The sequence below is a fragment of the Triturus cristatus genome, chromosome 9 (assembly GCF_964204655.1).
Source record: "Triturus cristatus chromosome 9, aTriCri1.1, whole genome shotgun sequence".
In the NCBI taxonomy this organism is placed as follows: Eukaryota; Metazoa; Chordata; class Amphibia; order Caudata; family Salamandridae; genus Triturus; species Triturus cristatus.
In genome coordinates this window covers 694,476,404-694,500,138 of record NC_140592.1, presented here as the reverse complement: position 1 = coordinate 694,500,138, position 23,735 = coordinate 694,476,404, and the positions used below count along the sequence as shown (strand labels likewise).

At 44.4% G+C, this 23,735-nt stretch overlaps 1 protein-coding gene across 3 annotated transcripts in view; it reads left to right on the top strand.

Moving 5' to 3' along the window:
- LOC146798519 (ephrin type-A receptor 4-B-like) overlaps positions 1–22,248 on the top strand; it is a 239,340-nt gene extending 217,092 nt beyond the window's left edge. For all 3 annotated transcript variants that reach the window (XM_085625810.1, XM_085625812.1, XM_085625811.1), the window contains 4 exons: positions 978–1,087; positions 5,519–5,678; positions 6,152–6,288; positions 19,443–22,248. In XM_085625810.1, the coding sequence (XP_085481936.1) occupies positions 978–1,087; positions 5,519–5,678; positions 6,152–6,288; positions 19,443–19,680 (645 nt within the window). In that variant the 3' untranslated portion in view covers positions 19,681–22,248. The remainder of the gene's footprint in view (positions 1–977; positions 1,088–5,518; positions 5,679–6,151; positions 6,289–19,442) is intronic.
- Positions 22,249–23,735: the final 1,487 nt, after the last annotated feature.

The window sequence follows — 23,735 nt, the reverse complement described above, 5'->3', positions numbered from 1 at the left end:
TAGACTTCGCCTGGTCACAGAACCCTCGCCGAACATCCATTCTATGCATTCCACTCTGATGGAAGTTGCATCCTCACACAGCTCACTCCTAAGTCACTAAAACACAATAGAGTCCCTTCTCATGGAAAGTGTATCCATGAGCCCAAAGTCTGGATTTACCGCTACCATCCTCCATTTTCTGTAGGGAGGTTTACAATTCGCTAATAGAGGTCTTTACATTTTACCTATTTTGTTTAAACCTTTATTCCTTCTACCCTTCCTGTGTTCAGGCCTGATTATGTTCTCCAAACTTTACGTCTCAGATATTCAACATGAAGCCCTTTTTACAGAGCACTTTTCCAGAATTCTCTTTAAGCTGTAATATAGCAGGCTCCTTCAATCCTGAAGGGTTTTCATCCTTGCCATTGGTTCGCAGATAAAAAATAAAGTGACAAAGGCCCAACCGGAATCACTTTTAATGGCTTTAGTCACTTTTATTTAATTATTTGAAAAATATTAATTTCAAAATATAGGAAACTCGATTTATTGCTGTAATTCATACACATTCATTGGGGACCATTTACTTTTAAACTAGAAAACCTAGAACAAATACATTTTGCCCATGTGCTTTTCGACCAGATGAAGGAATATCCTACATCAGGTGGTCATCTCCAGTGCTTCCCGCAATATGCCTGCTATGTCACGACTTGATTAGCATTTTTGTAGAGTGCTCTTAAACCTGACATGATGTTCAAACATTAGGAGTGGTAGGGTTTTGAAACTGAAGCATAGTTTGAAATAAATCAAATGTTGGATTGGAAAGGTTATTTGATTAGTGTGATGTCTACGCTGACAAGATAGGAAATGTCCTCCTCCTGATATCCTTTCGTTGAAGCGCAGCCTCTTCTGCAGCAATGTCTTCATGAGACTTTGGTATGCCTTGGTCATTGGTTGTGCATAATCATCTCATGCTTGATTCCTTTACTTTTCTCCCCAAGACTGTGCCACTCCGGATCCTGGTGGGCTTCCTTGTGGACATTGCCGCTGGCATGGAATACCTCAGCAGCAGGGGCCTTATCCACCGGGACCTGGCAGCGCGGAACTGCATGTGAGTGGGGAGCAGTGGCAGGAAGTGGGACTGTATCAAAAATTGTGTCAAAAAGACAGAGCAAATTTAAGAGTTCTTTCCCACAGTGGAGAAGTGATGAAAATTTGCCACAGAGAGGAACATAAATCAATCCGCTCCCCGGAACCTGCTCCCTCCTGCCCATTAAGTCCCAAAAGGAGTTAGCGATAGACTCACCTAGTGCAAGGAAGTCAGGGTCTCCTCCTTGGAGAGAGAGAGAGGGATAGGGACTGTCCAGATTCCCCATACCCTCTAGAAGGGAGATACATGAGAACCTCCTGGGTGAAGAGGAGCCATGAACTCCAGCCAAAGGAGAGCAAGGTCACCTGAGGAAGAGCAACATTGGAATTTGCCACCAGACCCCTCCCCCCCCCCAGATCAAAAGCAGGGACCAAAATAAAAGTGCCCCCGTTTGTCCATTAGATAGCTAAAAAAATTGACCCACAACACAAATGGGGGTACTTCTAATCTTATATAGACGTGATGTATAGGTGTTTTACTAGGTATGGGAGATTACATGCATTGGTGCTTTCTCCACACAATGTTTTTGGTACTGTTAGGGAAACCACCAGTACAAACTGGCACACCACAACATAATTGAAGCCCACAAGAAGCCAAAAAGCCAGCCCACACACTGACATGTCAGACCAGACCTTCTGGCTGTGCCAGGTTTTCCTGTTTGTTAATCCGTTCCTGATCAAAAGCTATGGAACCTCCCAGAGGTTGCTGAGAATGCTGGGAATACTTTCCCTGAAAACCCCACGAGCTGACGTCAATGTGTATAAAATATTATTATGCACCTAAAGTCAAGGATATTCACCCAGGTTTACTGAATTAACTTTTAGAAATGGAAGTAAACAATCTAGATTACAGCATTAGATGCATAAGCACCGGAAAGCATTTACGTACATATATATATAAACGTTGAAAGAAACACAGGCAAGTTCTATAAATTAAATGTTATTTGTACGAGAAACAAATTGATTTTTGTAGCCCAGCGTAATAACTATAAAGTTGTAGGAGTGAGAAATGATGACAAAGCATAGAAGGTGGAACAGTGACATGTTGAATTCAGACCTGCCAATTTCTAAACATTTCTTACCCTGTGAGAAGAAGGGGCCGGGCCTTTAGAGGGGTGGGGCTTTGTGCCAAACTCCGCTCTTGAGGCACTTTCACTCCCCCTCCCCACCCAAAAACCCCAAAAGATTCTCAGTCTGCCACTGATGTCCTGGAGTGTATTCACACCTTTTAACAGACAACAAAAACGAGCTGAAACCCACTCCATGCAGAGTTTCCAGCCCACCTTTTGATCCACCGTGTGATATCGGCTTCTCACCCGGTGGCTGTGTAAAGGGAGCGCACTTCTTGTGACACACAGTGGCACCCTGTGTTTTGGCCTTTTAATTGAGGTTGAAAGGCATCCATCTATTTCTCTTTGTCTAGCTCTCTAATGATATTTTTGTATTTACCATCAAATCAGTTTAGGAACTCCTCAATGGCATGGCATCTGAAGAACTCACTTTAAAGTAAAGCCAAAAGCTCACTTCGGCATGTACTAATTCATGGGGGAACTAATTGTATGGGATGTGAGCATCTCCCAATTGCAACAGCGTCTTGCTGGATTTGCAGCCCATGGCACAGCACCAGGTAGAATTCATTAGGAGCAGCTCTGAAGGTAGCAGGACATTTCTGGTGTTGAGTTACGAGCCTTGGCTCTTCATCTAGGCCATAAGCTAGATGTAACGCGTCTCTGAGTGCACCACAGCCTGTGGCTTCTTCTGTTCATACACAATCGGCAACCAGTCAATCAAGGAGGAGGCCTCCCTTACATGCTTCATCTCTGAAAGTCATGCTGTCTAATCCGACAGTCCTCACACTAGCAGTTATGATGGTAGGCACAGTCAAAATGCGGATGGAAGTCAACCATTTTCTTACTTGATGCACAACCATCATTTAGAACAGTCATTTTGTCATGTGCATGTGGGCGACTACTACTATACCTCAAAGTAAGAGTTAACAGAGCCTTGTTGCCAGGATGGAGAGTGTGTGCTTCTCTATACCCCACCACACCTCCTATCCCGATGCACTCTTCTCAGTCCCCAACATCATCTCACTTAGTGTGGTTTAATTATGGGCTTGATTTAGGATTTGGTAATTTTATCTCTTTCCATCAGGTTGGCGAACGACCCAGTGGTGATCTCTGTACCTTCAGAAGAACGCCATATCATCAGTTCCACTAAAGATATCAACATTTTGGTGGGCAGCTGCAATTGGTTTTGACGGCAGTCCATCAATCTTTTTGTTTTTCAAAAACAACGCCACAAAACAATTGTTTGTTGTTGGAAAATAAATAAATAATGACTCCCACACCCACTGACTTTTTTCTATTGATGTGGGGTATGGGGGGGTCATGGTTTTAGTGTTTCTGTTTGTCACTGCTAGGTTTTTCCTGGCCACGACAGACAGAAAAAATGGAGCTCAGATAATCCACCCAAAATAGGGTGGGTGGTGTGATGTACTAACTCCACCAGCCTGAACTCCATCAGTCCATTGAGGAAGTCAACGGAGGCATCACAGACGGAAAGCTAACAGTCGGCTTGACTTACAGTAAGGGGAGCAGACTAGAGTAGGGGGAACAGTGAACTCAGTCACTTTTGTGCACTGTCTGCAAGCTCTAAATCATGCTCATATGTCCAAGAAAAATGCACTTTATTACAATTTCCTTACCAGACCGTTATGAATATGGCTCAAGGGATTGACTAATAGAGATTTTAAAAATATTTATTATTGTGAAGCTGGCGTGGCTCCCATTTCTCCCCAATTTTAACCTTTAGACACATGACATCTTGTTCATCTTACAAGATATGAACATAATAACCTGCAGCTGTGAAGAGTCGTGGCTTGTTAAGGTGGAATCTCAGCTTTTTTATTACATATCTGGATGCAATAACAGAAAGAGGCAGCAAAATACCAGTCAGGCAGCTTTTTAGCTTACATATTTATGCCACACCTTTAATCATACAGGCCACGCCCCTTTCAGAGACTTCCAGTTTTTTCATCCCACATAAAGCCCTGGTGAACATCCAAGAAAGTAATGCATTGAGGTCATGTTTGGAATTGCTATGAGTCCAAAATATCAGTTCCATAAGTCACTGAGGAGAATGACTGCATGTGGCTAGCTAAGGTCCCAAATCGCAGCATTTAAAAAAAAGAAATAATCTATGGCTACAGCTCTCGCACATTTACAGCCGAGCCAAACACAGTGGCTACACTCTTACAGCGATTGCGGGGAACAGTTTTGCTTAGGCTCCATTCTGTTATTACGATGGGTTTTATAAACCTGTGGAATTCGTAAATCCAGAAGGGTGAGAGTTTATAGTAAAAATCGCTCACGTGCCAGTACCGCCCAGACAGACTGGACTTCTTGGGGACCCCTTGTTTTGATTTATGTTGGGTAATTTTGGGGAATTTGCTGGATTCCAAATGATCTTCTCTCTCCCTCCCTTTGATTATTTACAAAGTGGCGAATCTAGTCAGCTTTTCAAGATATTCACTATGAATATCAGGCGAACCTACAAGCTGCATGTCATAGGACATTTATTACACAACACTATGCAAATATATGCATATTTGTTGATCATTCTCAAAAGTGACTATATTTTCATGCTCAGTGGGTAGTCGTGTCTTCACTGATTAGTATTCATAGACATCTATTCATCAGTGGTAAATGTATTCCTCAGTAGTACATCTATTCCTCAGTGGCACACCTAGTCCTCAGTGGTACATCTAGTCCTCAGTGGTACATCTAGTCCTCAGTGGTACATCTAGTCCTCGATGGTACATCTGTTCCTCAGTGGTACATCTATTCATCAGTGGTACATCTAGTCCTCAGTGGTACATCTGTTCCTCAGTGGTACATCTAGTCCTCAGTGGTACATCTAGTCCTCAGTGGTACATCTAGTCCTCGGTGGTACATCTGTTCCTCAGTGGTACATCTGTTCATCAGTGGTACATCTAGTCCTCAGTGGTACATCTCTTCCTCAGTGGTACATCTAGTCCTCGGTGGTACATCTGTTCCTCAGTGGTACATCTGTTCATCAGTGGTACATCTAGTCCTCGGTGGTACATCTAGTCCTCAGTGTTATATCTAGTCCTCAGTGGTACACCAAGTCCTCAGTGCTACATATAGTCCTCAGTGGTACATATAGTCCTCAGTGGTCCATCTATTCTTCAGTGGCACATCAATTCCTCAGTGGTACAACTATTCCTCAGTAGTACATCTAGTTTCCAGTGGTGAAACTGAGGTGGGTACTGCCAAAGATAAGCGAAAGGGGAGATCTGCATTACAGGTGTAGTTGGCAGATGGGAGGCATATGCTTACATTTTTGTTCGTTTATACTTTTGTCCTAAAAGGTTGCGGGAAGACCTGCGGGTATGTGTGGCTGACTTTGGACTCTCCAGAAAAGTCTACAGCAAGGATTATTACCGGCAGGGTGTGGTGTCGCGGATGCCGGTGAAATGGATGGCAATCGAAAGCATCACAGAGTATATCTATTCACCCAAAACGGATGTGGTAAACCGCTCTTTTTATTTATGAGTGTCACTAATGCCTGGTGCGTTACACTGTTAGTTGTGTTTATCCTTCCTGTCTCTGTGCCTGAGTCTCCTTCTTTGTTCTGAACATGCTGCACTAGGGCTGCTTCTGTGAAGAGCACCAGGCTCTAGGCCTAGGTCTGCCTGCCCGTGACCGCGTTTTCGTGTGTGCTGTGTGTACAGCACTGGTGCTGGTTCTGCTCTCACCCAGGGCTGTTGCGCATTTCCTGGATTGTCAGTGTTTCTCCCTAGGCATTCATCCTCACTAAAGATGGCCGTCTAGCTCTGATGCCTACCTCCTTCCTCTCTCTAGCCCTGTGCCTTTCCTCTTTGGTGTGAGAGAGCTGCAGAAACTCCAACCCTGTCCCAGTTCTGAGGCCCTCATGCAGCTGCCTCCTTTTCTGTATGTTCACCCCTGCAACACTTCAGGACCATCTCTTTGTCTTTCCTTAGTGGTCATTTGGAGTCACCATGTGGGAAGTATTGTCCTGTGGGAAGACCCCATACCCAGGCGTGCAGAACCATGAAATGTACCTGCACCTGCAGGGGGGACATCGCATGGAGAAGCCCCAAATGTGCCCAGATGAGTTGTAAGTTTCTGAAGTATCCAAGTAAGGAAGGCATGTACTGATAAATGTATTGCGGTGCGTTCTGTAGCCCTGTAGTTGTTTGAGACATCATGTCGCTGTCCAGTTCTTCAGAGTTGTTCTCATTCATCGGGGCAGGGACTAAAGGGACAAATGAGAAATATTAGTTGTACTCAAGCTCAGTACCAGGAAGTAATGATGCAAGTAATCGGTGAAGAACTATTCACTTCACTTAAAGGTGGCACGCCAGCGGACCCTATGATTGGACCCAACATTGCAGGTGTATCTCATGACTTTAGGCTTTTCATTTTCATTAAATTGTACATAAGCTCAGGCCCTGTTGGTGTTCGTGCTGCTCAGGTGGAGAGCGTGAAGTGATGGCAGCCAAATAGGCCACTACCGATTTCTCACTCCTTGCCCCACTAATCGCCTATGACTATTTTTGGCCTTACAGTCTGCACATCCCCAGACCTGTCAACTTCTAGGAGGGGCGGGGCTTTGTGTCAAGCACATCCTGAAGCACTTCTACCTGCCCCCAATCGCCCCGTCAAATATACCGACAAAAGCTTTGAAGACTGCGGCCGTAGACCTGGGGAGGTTTCACGCTCCGAAAGCGACTTCAGCAACGCATGGCATCCAGCATGATTTGGAAATCCTCTCTTGGAGGGGATTCCCAGCTCATCTTTTGTTCCACTGTGTGATATTGGCTCTTTACTGGGAGAAGACCATATGAGGGGAGCTGATATGGTGTGTGACACGGTGGCACAGAATGAGTTTACAGATCTGCATCCCACTCCTGCCCTCTATCACAAAGCGTGACCATCACTCGCCACCGGTATTGGTCAAAGGGTAAAAATAGCTGTAGCCACACTCTGTGCCACAGTATTTTACATTGTGTGCCATATGTGCAGGCCACCATCCAAGCCAATGTACCTGCATGCTCTCCCAATTGCTAGAGGCATTCAGAGCCTATATCTGTGTTCTGCTGAGGGCCTGCATGCCATTGGCACCCAGGTCCACAAAACCCTGTCCTTCTAATATGCCATTGAATTAGGAAGAAGACAAACTGGCACACAAGTTTGGGCACTATGCCTCCTTGGCTGCCCACTCGCACATTCAGATCAACGCTTCAGTCTTTGGGCAAAGTGCGGATCTGGTTTTGGTGGTACTTCTGCAGCCCGAGAGCGGCGCACTAGGAAATGTTGCCACTTTAACATGTCCATGGACTTTTCGTGGCCCATTAAAGCAGCACAACTTCCAGGTTTGTAAAACAATTTCTCCTCTAGCCTAGGTATGACCATATACAGGGTAATAGGCTGTGGCATCCTTGACCACAGAGAGGCAAGCTTACAAGTTCGGCAAGAAAGTTATGCTGTGTCATAGTCAGGGCCACTGAAATTATGCAATTATGCGGCTGCAGCATTTTTAAATAATTATAGATTTGTCGTTGTTGCCATCCAATCCATCATCTACTGCATAAAATGCCGATTTTAAAAGACAAAAATGCTGATACTAGCTCAAATAGATCAATAGTTATTAAAAATGCGGCGACGCTTTTTGTCGTGCAGTGGAAGAACCTCTGCAAAGGTTGACTGGTCACCTTTCGGTTGATTACTGCTGTGCAATCACCCAGCTAGTGTTAACATGTGGAAACATGTCAAAATAATGAAGTAATGCTATCACAAAATGTGCCACCTTATGCCATATCATTTGACTTCACTTGCTGTATAATTCAATCAACCCTGCTGCATAAGTTGGTGCTCCCCTGACCCATAATTCCAGTGACCCTGGTCACAGTTAACTGATGAGCCATGCCGGTAAAATGTCGCTAAAGGGGCAGTTTGTGCATGTACTGGAACTTCACCGATCAGTTTGCGTACACTTTTCAAAGCGCAATGGTGAAAGGAAGTCCTATGCACAGTTCACTTTATCTAACAAAACGACTTGGTCTTGCATGAACATAGTGGGCTGCGATGCACTTACCTGCTTGTAATATATTGAAAGTAAATGCTCCTTTTTTAGGTGAACCTCATTGGTTATGCAGGGCAGAATTAGTCATTCATTCCTATATTCTCATGCAAGGCTAACTGTGCAAAGCAGCCCAACTGCCGACTGTACCATAGCTGCCAAGTTTCCCGACTAGTTAGGGCAGTATGTGACTTTTTCTTAGAATTCTGGGACTTGTAGTCGTTCTAAACCCAATATAAAACTAGGACCACAAGACATAGAATTGTTTGAAAAAATTATTGACAGGACCAACTAGCCACACATGGTTCTGAAAAACGTGGCTGCTGTGCTGTCCTTCCCAGTGTCTCTAGCATGCGAGCGCCTGTTGGCAGCTTAGACGCCACAAAGTCTTACTAGAAAAATGTTTTTATTTCACAAATAGAGAGGGAGAGAATAAACCACGTGGTTGCGTTCTCCCTTAGTAACTTTTGAAAAGGAACCAACTCAAAACTTTACTTCACGGAGCCATCATGACTGAATACTTGAGGGGTAATATAGCACCCAACGGCTTGATTGTGACAAACGCCCCACGAATTTTCCTGAATGACCCCGAATTCAGACGCAGCTGGTCCTTGATCGCATGGAAGTGCAGCAGAGACTGGCTGGTCTTAATTATTAAGACTGCTAAAAGACTCTCAGATGCCCTCCTTATTGAAATAAAAACACTGGAAAATGGCTTGAAAACTCAAATCACAATCGCACAATTCAAAAAGAAACTGGACGAAAACAACAAAATAATTAATGAGTACAAAGAATATCTGACCCAAGCAAAAATCACAAAATTTCAGAAAGACCTGAAAAAATTTAAGTTTGAGAGTGTTTTTCCATACTCGAGAGAGGATTATACCCCAACAGAAAAAGACAACTCAGACTTCTCAGATACAGGAAGCACAGGCTCTGGAAATTATTCCAGCGATACATCATCTGAAGGCCGTAAAAGCACCAATAGACGCAGAGGCAACAACCCAAGAAGAAATAGGGGCCCATACATGCAAGGAGGAATACAACAACAACCACCCTTTGGATGGAACCCCTTCATGCAAGCGCCCTTCCAACCACCACAGTTTGGATACCAGTGGCAACCCTATCAACAACCTTTTTTAGGGCAAGGCCGAAGACGAGGAGGAGGCAACCGGAGAGGGCAACGGGTTCAATGGGACACCAACAGAGAAGACCTGACAGCACAGGACCAGGGACCCAGCACGAGCAAGAACGCACGGGAATACTGAACCTTAGCAAGAGAATCCTCTCCCAACAACAAAACAATGTCCTAAAGAAAGGACTAGGCTTTGTCCCGACGAATCGGTCAAATCTCTTTGATCTAAGAATTGAACTTGCCGAATTCTTTCGCAGACTCCGTCTGTCGGTATTCTTTGCAGAAACAGAGGGACCAGAGGAGCTGAGTGAATTGACAGATAAAAATACAGGCCTACGGAAAAAATCGAAATTCATCCCCCCGAACCACACTATGCCACCGGCATTACTAGCCTTTGAAAAGGCAGTAACATTGGATATCGATAAATTAAAGGATAACACCAACCAAAGATTCAACAATTTCACACTGAGTGAACGGCAGACGCTGGCAGAATTTGATAAAATGCAGGATGTCATAATTAAACCAGCAGATAAAGGAGGAGCAACGGTGATACTACCAATTGAGATGTACAGAAATGAGTGTATGAGACTACTCAATGATCAACGAAATTATGCACGATTACAGAGAGATCCAACGGTGAGTCTGAAACGAGAAATACAGGAGATGGTCTCGGAAGCAGCCCAAGAGGGGTGGATTACCAAGGCAGAGGAAATTTTTCTACAAGAACTTGACCCAAAAACTCCATACTTTTACATCCTCCCGAAAGTGCACAAAAATGTACATCCACCACCAGGCAGACCGATTGTGTCGGGCATTGGTTCGGCTCTCGAACCACTGTCAAGATTCGCCGACCACTTCTTGCGACCAATGGTGCAGAGAATGCCCTCATATCTAAAAGACACACAAGACATCTTGTTGAAACTTCAAACTTTGAGCTTCAGTCCTACCACCGACTACCTAATGACATTAGACGTGGAAGCATTGTATACCAGTATCCCACAAGAGGCCTCACTTAGGGTGATAGAAAATCTGCTGGGTCTGGAAAACTGGTCATCAATAACACCGATAAAATTTGTGGTTCAATGTGTACGATTAGCCCTAACAAGAAATTACTTTGAATTTGAAGGGGAGTATTTTCTACAAACCCATGGCACTTCAATGTGGATGACTTGTGCCCCCAGTGTGGCATGCCTGTATGTACATGACTTCGAAACACGTTTCATCTATAGCGACTCCAACCCGTATCAATCCAACATGGGAGTATGGAGAAGATTCATAGATGATATCTTTATAGTCTGGAAAGGAGATGCCGAACAAGCAAAAGAATTTCTGACATGGCTAAACAACAGGGATGAATTCTTGAAGTTTACAATGACCCTATCAAAAGATTCCATCACATTTTTGGATTTGAAAATCTGGCCAGCGGAGGGGACACTAAAAACGGAAGTGTTCTACAAACCTACAGATGCCAACAACCTCCTTAGATATGACAGCTTCCACCCGAAAGCACTGCGCGACAACTTGCCAGTAGGCCAATTCCTACGATTAAGGAGGAACTGTACAGAAAAAGCAAATTATGAAGTTCACGCCAAAAAATTAACACAGAAATTGCAGACAAAGTGCTACCCTACAAAATTGATTAAACAAGCATACAAAAGGGCAAAAAACTGCAACAGGGAAGGACTTCTGGAACCAAAAAGGAAGCTGGATGACAAAAAACTGGTGTGCGTAACCACATTTGGAACAGATTCCAATAAAGTAAAGAACATAGTTCTACGACATTGGAGAACACTGAACTCTGGGGGTCTTAAGCTAGAGAAACCACTATTTGCGTTTAAGAGAGGTAAATCTATCAAAGACTCTGTTGTACATACCAGACCAAAAAAGAAACAAGGCAGAATAGGTCAACAGAGCACACTCTGGAACCTACCAGAGGTAACCGGACACTACCCGTGCGGATCATGTAATGTATGCAAATTAACAACACAGAGCAAAACAATTGACGTGGGCCTTAATACACCATGGGAACAGAGGTCCTTTAGCAATTGTAATAGCCACAATGTGGTCTACTTAATGACGTGCATCTGCAATAAAATATACATTGGGATGACCACACGCAAGGTCAAGATCAGGATCAATGAGCACCGCAGTACATTTAGGTGCGGCAAAACCATCACAAAAATGATGAGACATTTTCAAACGCAGAAACACAGTGAAGATGACTTTACTTGGACTGTAATTGAGAGACTACCAGACAGCTGCAATGAGAAACAATTGCTAAAACTAGAACAAAGGTGGATCTATCGCCTGTCAAGCACAACATCAGGACTGAACGAGGAAATTCCATGGTGTTCGATGACGTAGCTTCGCTACATAACCTACATATCTCTGAATATGGCAATCAAAAGGAGATCTATTGCCCGTCTATTACAACAATAGAAAAAAGAGAACAAGTCCGTGAGGTGTTTTGATTTATACTGGGCCACAAATTACACATATCCCCAAAACATGGTAAACAGGAACAAAAGACAAGAGGCAGAGTCCTGAAAAGACAAAAAAACGTGCGACATTTATAACAACACAAAACTGGGGTGCAACACTAGTCCTCGATATATATAATTGAGGAACATATAGGGAAAACACCTCGTAAAACGGAATTAGGGACTAACGTGCAGTCTACTAGATGAATCCTCCGATCAGAATGACCTGCCGTTAGCAGATATACGAAACTCACGTGGGTCTGCCTACATCATACCCACTAACATTGGCTGTGAAGTGAGATAGGTTATTTCCGCAATAACATTGACGAAATAGCAACTCTACACACATTGAGCAGTTATCATTAAAATAACTAAACGAGGGATAAACGAAATACTCCTTAAAATTGTAATAAACAAATCCTTCGCAGTGAGGGGGATCGAACTCGGTGCACCAGACACAAATAAACTACATTTCCCACAAATCTTGTAGTTCAGCCGCGTAGAAGCGCGAACAGCTGTGATTACATCGCGTGACGATAGTGTACGGGGTCAGAACCGCCCTCCAATCAGGCTCGCGCACCTCCGGTCAAAAGCCGACACCGCCGTACACACGTTCCCGACGGCAGACGGTGTGGCTGACGAGGTGTAACGGCGGTGCAAGGACCTTGACGAAGTAAGTGACAGCAAGGGTTTACTTCGGTTTTCAGACGCTCAGTATAGCGTGGGTTTTTGGTTTGACAACAGAGACGCATGTAGAGCGTACCGATGATTCCTATTTGTTCTGGGTATATAACTTAGAGGGTGATGGCTATAACGAAAGGGACATCAAGCATAATACATACTAATATGCGGGTAAGTTCACCCGGCAAACACAGGACTTGTAGAACCAAGCAGGAATAGGGACATGGAATCGAAACAAAAATAAATACGTCCCTGAATATATTTCCCAAAATCATATAAAGATAGTAACGCGGTATTAAGGGTCCGTGAACTAGGATCCTGTGGAAAAATAGATGTTGATCAGTAGATCGAAGTTGAACTTACTAATAGCTGCCTCTACTTATCTCTGATGCAGTGTTTGACTACAGGACTGCACCCAACACACGAGATCTGCATGATGCCAGTAGGCTCAGGGCAGTAGGTGAGCACCAGAAGTTCGTAATAATCGACTGGATGAAAGAGAGATACATGATCACTATGCATGGTGATATAATTAAGAAATGAACAAAAAACACAACTAGGGGATGGGTGCCCGAATAGAGAGCCATAGGATTGATGACTATAAAATACATTATAGCCACAATCCCTTTCACTCATAGTCAATCACAAGCAATATGACGATCACGTTGTGTGGTGTATAGATGTGGATGTGATGTGATGGTGAGCAAACTGGATTGATAAATGTATTACACGAAGCCCTAACATAGAGAGCACATAGTCAGGTGGTACACTATCACTACAACTAAGAATCAACGACTACGAGCACAAGACGGGCTGTAGATAGATTCATGTTGTTGTGTCGTTAAAGAAACACAGGTTAATTTTGTGTCCCATGTCCAATAGAAAAATTCTACTGAAGTCGGAAGGCACAGACGGACAGGTGAGTGCATTAGGCCTCACGTACGAATGAGTTGCATGGAAGCACATGTACAGCTTTATCGCAGGGACCTTATAGCATAAGGAAAAGAAAAGATATCGCCCTGACGAAGGCCCCAAGACCCGATTGGGCTATAAGACGGGCCGAAACATGTTGGCATACGGTAGCGGGTACAATTGAACGAATTGAGTTCAAAGAAACCCCGCCAATAAGTTTTTACTGATATCATGAGTGCCCAAGAATAAATAGTCTAAAACAGGGTACACTCATAGGTATTTTTAATCTAATCTGGTTCCCTGCTTAACCAGTGGTTCATTTATCTAAGAACTCCCAGTATATCTTTGGTTGAGTCCGCCCGGAGAGTACCATCTTCTCTGGGTGTGGAGTAACTGCCTATGATGAAGCATGTCACTATTATGTGAGTGAGGCTTTTACTTCAATATCTTTGATATTCCACCTGTCAAGTAGATAGTTGAACAACATCTTTCCACTACTCTGAATTTGGTATTTCGCCAATTCAACAGTGGTTGCTTACTAGAAAAATGGTCAGAAAGCATTTGTGCGTTCCACTCAGTGCTGTAGGAAGGGGGGTGCGGTGGGTGCGGGCCGCCCCGGGTGTCATCACTGAGGGGAGTGACAAAATGGCACACATATGTGTTTTAAACTCATATTTTTGCCATTTTGTCAAGCCAGGGGGTGACAAGAACATTTCCCCACCGGGTACCACCTGACCTTGCTACGCCACTGATTCCACTACAAACCTTTAAGGTGGATCAGGGCCGTACTGAGAACAAAAGCCACCAGTAACTAATTTTGGCCGACGTAGTGAGATAGCAAGCGCAGCGAGCAAGACTGACCACTTAAAAGGGGATTTGGGGAGGGTTTGCCATTAAAGAAATTTGTGGAAAAATGTTTGCAATTATGATGCATTGCACACCACATGTTTTCTTATAGAACCTTGTCCAGTCATTGTAATGTTGTATGGAGACTGGTGAAATGGGTGCAAGGCTCAATGAATGAATGAATAGTTGGATGGGTGATGGGTAGATGGATGAATTAGTTCAAGAATGGATGACAATAAATAAAGACCTTTAGCTACGTGGAACAAAGGGTCCCAAGGGTGCTCTGGTTTTTATTTTAACTTTCATAATTAAATTATCATCCTCTCCAAGCAATGACACCCCTAATCCTTATGAAAGATGCATAGCACAGATGCATTTAACATAGTGCTCTGATTTAGCACATCAAAGAATAAAGACAAAGCATTAAGCTTTGGTATAAAATGGTAAAGCAAAAGAAGTGAACATGTCAAGGCCGAATTGCACAATGTGGTACGAGGAAACCTTGCATCAGTCCCGGCTTCCACTTGAACACATTGTGTGATTTTAAGCAACTGCTTTTTTTCAAAATGTGAGCTTTTTCTTCATTGTTGCGTGAGCGCACATTTAAATGAATCAGTTCAGGGTGTGCACTGCACAAAAACAACAGACTATTATATTACTCTACTACATCTTTAGTAACACCTAAGGCCACATCTGGAGGGCAAAAGACAACTGGCATCCCTCTAGGTTCACCATTAGCATCGTTTTTAGGGCAGTGGCGGAAGGGCATCAGTGCTTCTAAGTTCATGATTACAATCTTTTCTAATAATTATCAGTCAATGCAATGGTATAATTTAATATACAGAAATGAAATGTGTTTCCAATGACCACATGCTAAAAAATAAACAGTTTTAAATACATAAGACAGGAAGCAAATAAATGCACAAACAAATAGTTTTGAAGCGAGCGTGGTCTGACCAGCACGCTTTAAAACAATTTATTTTGTGACATGCTGAAGGACTGCTGGCAGTAACCATGGATAGGCCGGCCCAACAACAGAACGGGCCTCCACCAGCAGTAAAAATGGCCCCCACATGCCAGCCCACTGGGAAAAAGCCTGGTGACTGGCATGGCCAATCCGGCCATAGGTGGAAGCATTGCCCGTTGCCAGCTGGCACTGCGACTCTCAATTGAAGGCAATGCATGCATTGTAATTATAATTGAATTTATATAGTGCTTACTACCTCTGAAGAGGCGATGAAGTGCTTTATGCTGGGCAGCACGCTGCTCCCGAAGCCAAGATTATAGTTTAATCCAGTGTTATTTGTTACTGTTGGTTTTTGGGATTGGTTTTATGCGTTCAAACAAAACATTCCATGCATTCATCCAGTTTCTTAGTGGTAGATTAAAGTAATGGGAGTTAGGTGTTATCAATGGGGGCTGAGTGCAGATGTTTGTAAATGAGCCAGAGGAGGTTAGGTGTTGTTCGGTTGCAGGCGTATGACTTTTATAATAGCAGAGGTTGAGATCTTTGAGAGGAGTTGTGTGCAAATTGCCAAAATACTTTAATAGAGATGGCAAACATTCAAGTGACCTAGAGAACGTTGCGCCCAGAGAGAAAAGGCATGCAAAGGGTGCTAAATAAGAAGATAGCCATCTGACGGAAAAGGAGAGGCAATCATCAGAAATTTTACGTAAACAAATCGTTTTTCATGTCGGATTTTATGAATCAAGAGGATGGGTTTTGAGAAAGCATGCAATATGAGGATACGAGACTCTAGACAGAAGCAATGATAACATTATTTTCATGTGAAGATTGTGCTAAATTTGGTACCTTTGATAGGCACTAGAGTCGGGTGAACAGTCTCTACAATGCTAGGCTACCTTTAGACAGCTGCGTCAGCAAGGACCTCTGAATGATTCAGGGGGTAGAAACTTAAAATAATGGCTAGGCGCAAACCTTCAAAGGGGATCCAATCAATCAATCAATCAGGTATTTGTGAAGCGCGCTACTCACCCTTGAGGGTCTCAAGGCGCTGTGGGGGAGGGGAGTTTGAGCAGGTCCATCTCATCCGAAGAGCCAGGTCTTGAGGCTCTTCCTGAATGCTTGCAGTGTGGGGGTTCATCTAAAGCTGAGGGGAAGTTTGTTCCAGGTCTTGGCCGTGATTTAGGAGAACGCTCTTCCTCCCGCTCTGGCTCTGCGGATATGTGGGATTTTGGCCAGGGCAAGGTCGGTGGAGCGGAGGTTTCTCTTGGGTACACAGAAGAAGATTCTTTCTTTGAGGTATCGGGGTCCAGTGTTGTGGAGGCATTCGTAGGTGTGAGTGAGCAGCTTGTAAGTCACTCTCTTAACGACGGGGAGCCAGTGGAGGTCTCGTAGGTGCTGGGTGAGGTGGTCTTGTCATGGGATGCTGAGAACAAGTCTGGCTGCGGCGCTTTGGACGGTCTGGAGTTTGAGGAGTATAGATTTGTTGTTTCCGGCGTAGAGGGCATTCCCGTAGTCCAGTCTGCTGGTTATGAGTGCGTAGGTGACAGTCTTTCTGGATTTGGGGGGATCCATTTGAAGGTCTTGCAGAGGGTATTGAAGCACGTGGAAGATACAGCGTTGACCTATCGGTTCATGGTGAGGGAGGAGTTGAGTATTATACTGAGGTTGCGGGCATGGTCCATGGATGTGGGAGGGTTGCTGAGGGTGGTAGGCCACCAGGTGTTGTCCCATGCGGAGGGGGAGGGTTAGAGGACGAGAACCTCAGTTTTCTCCGAGTTGAGCTTCACGCGGCTGCTGCTCATCCAGTATGAAAAGTCTTTCATTCCTTCCTGGAAACTGTGTCTGGTAATGTCAGGTTCCTTGGTGAGGGAGAGAATGAGCTGGATGTCGTTGGCGTAGGATACTATGCTGAGTCCGTGGTTTCTGATGATGGTAGTGAGGGGGGCCATGTAATTGTTGAAGAGCATGGGGCTGAGGGAGGATCCTTAGGGTACTCCGCAACTGATCTCTGTGGGTTCGGAGAGGAAGAGTGGGAGTCTGGTTCTTTGAGTTTGGCCCGTGAGGAAGGAGCAGTTTCCTGTATGCCAGCATCGTGGAGTCTGGCGGTTAGTGTGCAGTGCTGCTAGGATTCTGCTTCCCAAATTGTATTGCGCAGTATTCATTGTAAAGCAGAATAGGAACCATTTTGGATGCCTCTGGTTTGACATGGCAGAAGCTGGAGAGCGAGTACAGTTTCACCAGTCAGTGGAAGTGTGTTTCCTGGATTACTGTGTCTGGAGGGTGGAGAGCCAGACACTAAAATGCAGGACAGTACTAGCAAGGGGATGCGGTTTAGATTTCCTGAAGCACTGTCCTTTCGTGGATGGTAGGGCGAGGAGTGGAACTGCAGATTCTGCTGTGTAAGGTGAATGGCAGGCCCTTAGGTGAGGTCCAACCTTTTGTGCTCTTTGAACACATTTTCAATTGGGCTGATGTCAGTCAGTGCAAAACCTCACACCTCTTTGTGACTATGTTGTGTGTTCCAGGCAGTGAGGGGTATCATTGCACAATGCCTGTATCTAGAGAGCAGCCTGAAAAGGACACTTGACAGTTTCAATGTTCAGCAATAAAAAACACAAATTATTCCAGTGTGACGAGTAGTACATCAGCACGAAACAAGCATTGGCATAGCCAATAGGTCTCGCCTTTGGGACCTTATAAGTGTTTAGCCATGCAACAGCTGCATAACTAAATACTTATAAGGTCCCAAAAGCGAGACCTTTTGGCTATGCAAAGTGGCCGTGCGGCCGCGAAAGTGAAAGTGATCGCGATCGAGATCACGGTCAAACATCAAACATCAAAGCGGCCGTAATCGTAATCACGCACATGCACTGTAGCTCTAGGCTGGCCTGGTAGCACTTTTTGGAGCCCTCTCAATAAGTCTCGCCAGACCAGCGCATGCGCTGGGTCAGGCGAGACCTAAGGAAGGCTTTTGTAAATCAAGAGAGCTTCCTAAGCTACAATCACAACAGCAACAGCCGGATCCAGATCCAGCATGTTGTAATGGTGATTATGAATCGCAAAACACTAGTCCATTGCTAATTTGCAGGCGGCATTTGCAAAGTCCGTTGGACTAAATCTGCCAACTCCCGGTGTTTTGGGAACGCAGCTTCGGAGGTTTTGCTTTGAATCCAAAAAGTAGTTGTGAACTCTTAACTCTTACATATTACCAGCTTCCGCCTTCATTTTGAGGTTAAAATCTTCGATAAAAGTGCAACAAGGGTGCATGTTGATGTTTCTTGGAATCTGTCTTTTCTACTTCTCTAATTATAGTCGTGTGTGCTGTGTTTTTTTTAAAATAACTTTCCATTTCAAGAGAGATAATAACTAAAGAGGTGTGAGAAATGTTGTCAAGGCAGGCCTACACACAGAGCTATAATTAAATCGCCTAGATGGTAGAGAAATGTAATTTTGGTTTCACTGCAATATTTTTTTCCATGGAGTGAAACGTGTACACAAAATATATATATCTATACAATATTCAAATACAACTGGACTGCGGCAAGAGAGTGTGGACAACTGGTAGGTCTTTACCTCTGAAAAGGTGGGTAGGGCTGCGGAAAAGTCAATGAAGTATCAGTGTGACAGTCTGTACCAGAACTAAAAGGAAACACAATAAGGTATGTTACGAATTTTTTTGAGCAAATTTGACCCAAAGGTAACAGAGCGCTTCACATGAGCACCAGTTGCATTACAGGCGGGTACATTCATTTTTTTAGACACTGGGAGGTTAAGTGATTTGCCCAGAATCACAGGGTGTTAATCGTCCCTGCAGAGACTCGACCCTGGTTCCGCAGCTTCACGGTCAACTGCTCCAGCCGTTAGGCCACATCCACACTGTTTTTTGTTTTTTTTTACGAATAACTCCATTTTCACAAGGTGCCCAATTTCCTTTTTGTCTCCTGATTTCCCATTATCCAATCTGTTGCTGCACCCCAAAAGTGTTAAACGTGCTTATGTTTGCCATGATGTTATTCAGTAAGGGTTTTTGGTTGCACTTTAAAAACTTTTTTTTTTATTCCAAACTGCCATGTCTGTGTAGTGTAGTGAATTCTGCAGAAGTATTGTGTACCAGGACTTACCTCAGTTTTTTTCTTTTTTTGTTCTGTGCGTTCTTTGCCTGATCCAGGTATGACGCCATGTGCCGCTGCTGGCAGGAGTGTCCAGAGCAACGCCCGACCTTTTCTGACCTTCATGGCACCCTTCAGACTCTTGAGACCTCTCTGCCATTGGACGGCGTGGGCGGCAGCGATGACGACAGCCTGTACATTAATGGCAGCCTCCTGCAGATGGGAGCCTGTGGATACACGGAAACATCTGAAGATACAGTCCGCCAGGCTAACGTTTATTGCCCAGCGCCGACGTGATGACGTCGACCACCTCATACCTGAAGTGATGACCAGTGTTACTGACATCTCTGAGGACATAGTAGTTCCAAATGCCAAATCATGCCGCCTCATTTTCTGCTTTTACTAATATCTTGTTACAAGTGGAATAATGCTACGATGATGTATGTGCACTAGAAGGCCTGCAAATGAGCCCTTACTCCAATACTGTGGACTGAGAAAAGAGGTAAAGTCTGCAAACTTACTACATTGAACAGTACAGCCTAAGCAACAGTGCAAGCTCCCCCCTCACATACACACAGCAGGCAGAGAACAAGCAACAGCAGCGCTAGCTTTTAAAAAAAATCGAGAACAGATGCAGCACCGGCAAAAAGCAGTGCAAGCTTCTCTCATATCAAAAAATGGATTAACTCGGGGAGACACAATGCAAGGTTTCCTAACACACATAACAGGCAGAGCTCAGCCATACTGGTAGAAGGTGAGCATCAGTAGTGTAGACTTTCCTTACACACAGATAAGAAAAGCATGGAGACGAGCTGTGCAAGCTTTCCCCACACTCCCACGGAACACATCTGGAACAGCAGCAGCAGTGCAAGCTTCTTTCACAGGTGAAAATAGTGCATGACAGGCACCGCAATAAAGGCTTCCACCACAGAACAAAACAGACACACCAGTGCAAGCTCTCATGCCATGTTATGGTTTATCACAGCAGGAATAATGTGTATGTCATAAACAAAAAAACACAATAGTGGTATCGACCTGTGGCATCAGGTGTGCAAGCTTTCACCATGGTCACACATTAGGTGGCTGATGCAGCAGTGGCAGAAGTACGAACATCTCTCATACATAAAAATGGCGTAGCAGAGGCAGCAGCAATAAACTCTTCCTGCTTGCACATAAAATAGATCCAGCGGTGCAAGCTTCTTTCTAGCACAAAAATGGTGCAGTAATGCACGATGGCCACAAACAGCACTCCTACAGCGTGGATAGCAGTGGTCAAAACCAGTGGCAGCAGGTAGGGAATTGTGGTGGGGGAAGGTGGTGGGGTAGGGTAAAAAAACGTAACTGGTGGTCGCCGTTGCCAGCCGCCGTCTCCCCTCCAGCAGGAACCAATAAGCACATAGCCTCCCAGAATCCCTTGCCCAATCACAACACTGCCTTACAGTAGCGTTCTGATTGATCTGAGCGCTCAGAGATGGACTGGGAGGCTGGGCATGTTCTCCACCTAGTCTGTACAATACAGCCTGTGGAGAACATGCAAAATGCGCATGACGGTTTGGCTGGCCTGGGACTGTCATGCGCACTTAAGATGCAGTCACCAAACTTTCCCCGGCATCGGCGTCAGGGGATGCCAGCCCCACTCTAACAACCTGGCTGCACTGCAGTGCAACTGCAATACTAAAAATAAAATGATGATAACAGACGTTCAGTTATTATCATTTATTTTTACTTTGCACTGCTTTAAAGCAGTGGGGCGACGCTCCTCTGGGTTAGCAGAGGAGCCGCCCCTGGTCAAGACTTCCTCACACATACGAGAGACTGCATGGACATCAACAGGACACCAACCGTGCAAGCCTTCCTAACAGTAAGAACCAGTAAGAAATGGATAGCAGCTTTGCACGCTTTCGCACAGAAGTTTTGCATGCTCAGCAATGGAAGTGCAAGCTATCACCACACTCACACAGAAGGTGCAGCAGCGGTGCATGTTTCTATCCCCCACTGTGTATGGGAAGATCTGTAAACTTCTTGGTGCATTCAGCCAAGACCTCCTACTCACAGTCAAGTAGACCCATTGAGTGCCTCGCGAGCTCTGTGTATTGTAAGATCTGTAAACGTCTTGGTGCATTCAGCTGAGACCTCTTATTCATGGTCAAATAGACCCATTGAGTGCCTCGCGAGCTCTGTGTATGGGAAGATCTGTAAACTTCTTGGTGCATTCAGCCGAGACCACCTACTCACAGTCAAATAGACCCATTGAGTGCCTCACAAGCTCTGTGTATGGGAAGATCTGTAAACTTCTTGGTGCATTCAGCCGAGACCACCTACTCACAGTCAAATAGACCCATTGAGTGCCTCACAAGCTCTGTGTATGGGAAGATGTGTAAACTTCTTGGTGCATTCAGCCGAGACCTCCTAGTCACAGTCAAATAGACCCATTGAGTGCCTCACAAGCTCTGTGCTAGTAGGATCGCAGGCTGAGTTGAGTTTTCACTGTTGAGATCCTTGTATGATCTGCAGGTCGCAAGTTTGAATTCCATCAAAGCCAACTCAAACTTTCATCCTTTTAACATCTTTAAAATGAGTGCATTTTTTTGATTGAGTAATAATAACTGTATACAATATTCTATGTAAAGTGCTTTGGATAAAAAAACATTACCTAAATAAAAGACTGTTGTGGTCAAACTAGCAAGACTCCTGTTGAGTCAGGGATGAGATGGTGGTGGCAGCTTAGTACCACGCATGCTCCATGCAAGACAGACACAAAGCTCCAAAGCACGGATTACTTGAAGTAGGATGTTACACTTAACACATTCAAAGTAATCCTAAATATGTAAGAGATTAAAGAAAAAATAAGGTTGGAATAATGAAGTTGTGGCATTTTGTGTCTTTTGTACTTTTCTCCAAGGACCTCAGACAGACCAGAGATGGAGAGTGAATGTCTCTGTTAGTCGGTATACCTGCTTACATTGTTTCTCTAAACAGGTGCAAAATCCTAATCATTCTCATATATGGCTTAGCAGATTCCATCATAATATCTTTATATAGCGATACAAGCTTCATTCTAATAACATGGCTTACAGCAAAACAACAGGATATAAGTGAATGCAGATTATCCACAAGTATAATGCACCCCTACAATGTTCAAGGGCGCTGAGGCTCTATCATCGGCATACCTGGAGATCCTCACAGACCATTGTTGGACGTAAACTATTTTCCACTTAGTTTCCCACCATTTTTATACATGCCGTTTGATCTTTATATATTGTTAGTGATGATCGACTCACTCTTGTCTCAGGATTCTGAATGCTTTATCAAGGCTTAAAGTGACTTAAATCACATTCGGAACCATTGCATCCATGGATCAAGGTGACATGGGACCAATCTGGAACTGTATTAATTATGCCTTGAGAAAGTACATAAAACCATGAAACATCTTGACTATATCATAAAAAAGTACATCCTAGATAAAACAATTTATCTCCGGACCTTATTTGGGTGTTCTAGGGTGCCCCCTGGTTGCTTTCTTGTGATGTTCCTACTCATGGCAATTCCTTAGACAGTGCATCACAAATCTTGGATTTTGAGGCTGTAGGCACAGCAGCTTTACTCGACTGGATGAAACTAACTGTGCCCTACAGTGTTAGCTCCGCTTTGGAATTTGACGTAGAGTCCAGGGCAGCAGCGTTGGCAGCGGGCCAGCTCCTCTTCCTCCTCCGGTGCACGCCACCTTCATCGACTACTCTGGTTCTTCCTGATTGGTCCCATCCTTGGAAAGATCACTGGCAGTTGTGGTTTTGTCCAGCATTGTTTCTAATCCGTTCGTTGAAGACCCCCTTTTGTAGAAGCTCAGAATGTTACCAGACACTGATCTCAGAGAGTGAATATGTTTTTCAAGTCTAGAGCAACAGAGGAGGTCACTCTACGAGTACAGGAGTGGTAAGTCAGTCGGTGCTCTGTTGAGGGTCATGCTTAGCCAAGGTTGGTGCATTTAACCAACAACTGAAGTTGGCTGTATTGCAGGCATCTTACTTAAGGAGTAAGGTAGGTAAAGAAGAGGCCAGAAGATGGCCGCCGGGTTACGTGCAGCAATGCTTACCGCCCTGCTGTCAGCGCTGTGTTTGGTCTTGATTCCACCTCATACTTCTTTCCTGTCTCTGCCTCTTTATCTCACAGTTGCAGGTTCTTTTTAATTCCTGCTTTGTCACTTTATTAGTATCTTCCTCTTCCTCCTTCTTTCTCCCCTTTCTGTCTTTCATTCTCTTGCTCTGGATAAAACTCTGATGATGAAAGAGAAGTCCTAGACCCAAAACCGCAGAACAATTTAAGCACTGTGTTTTGCCCTCACTGGCCAACTA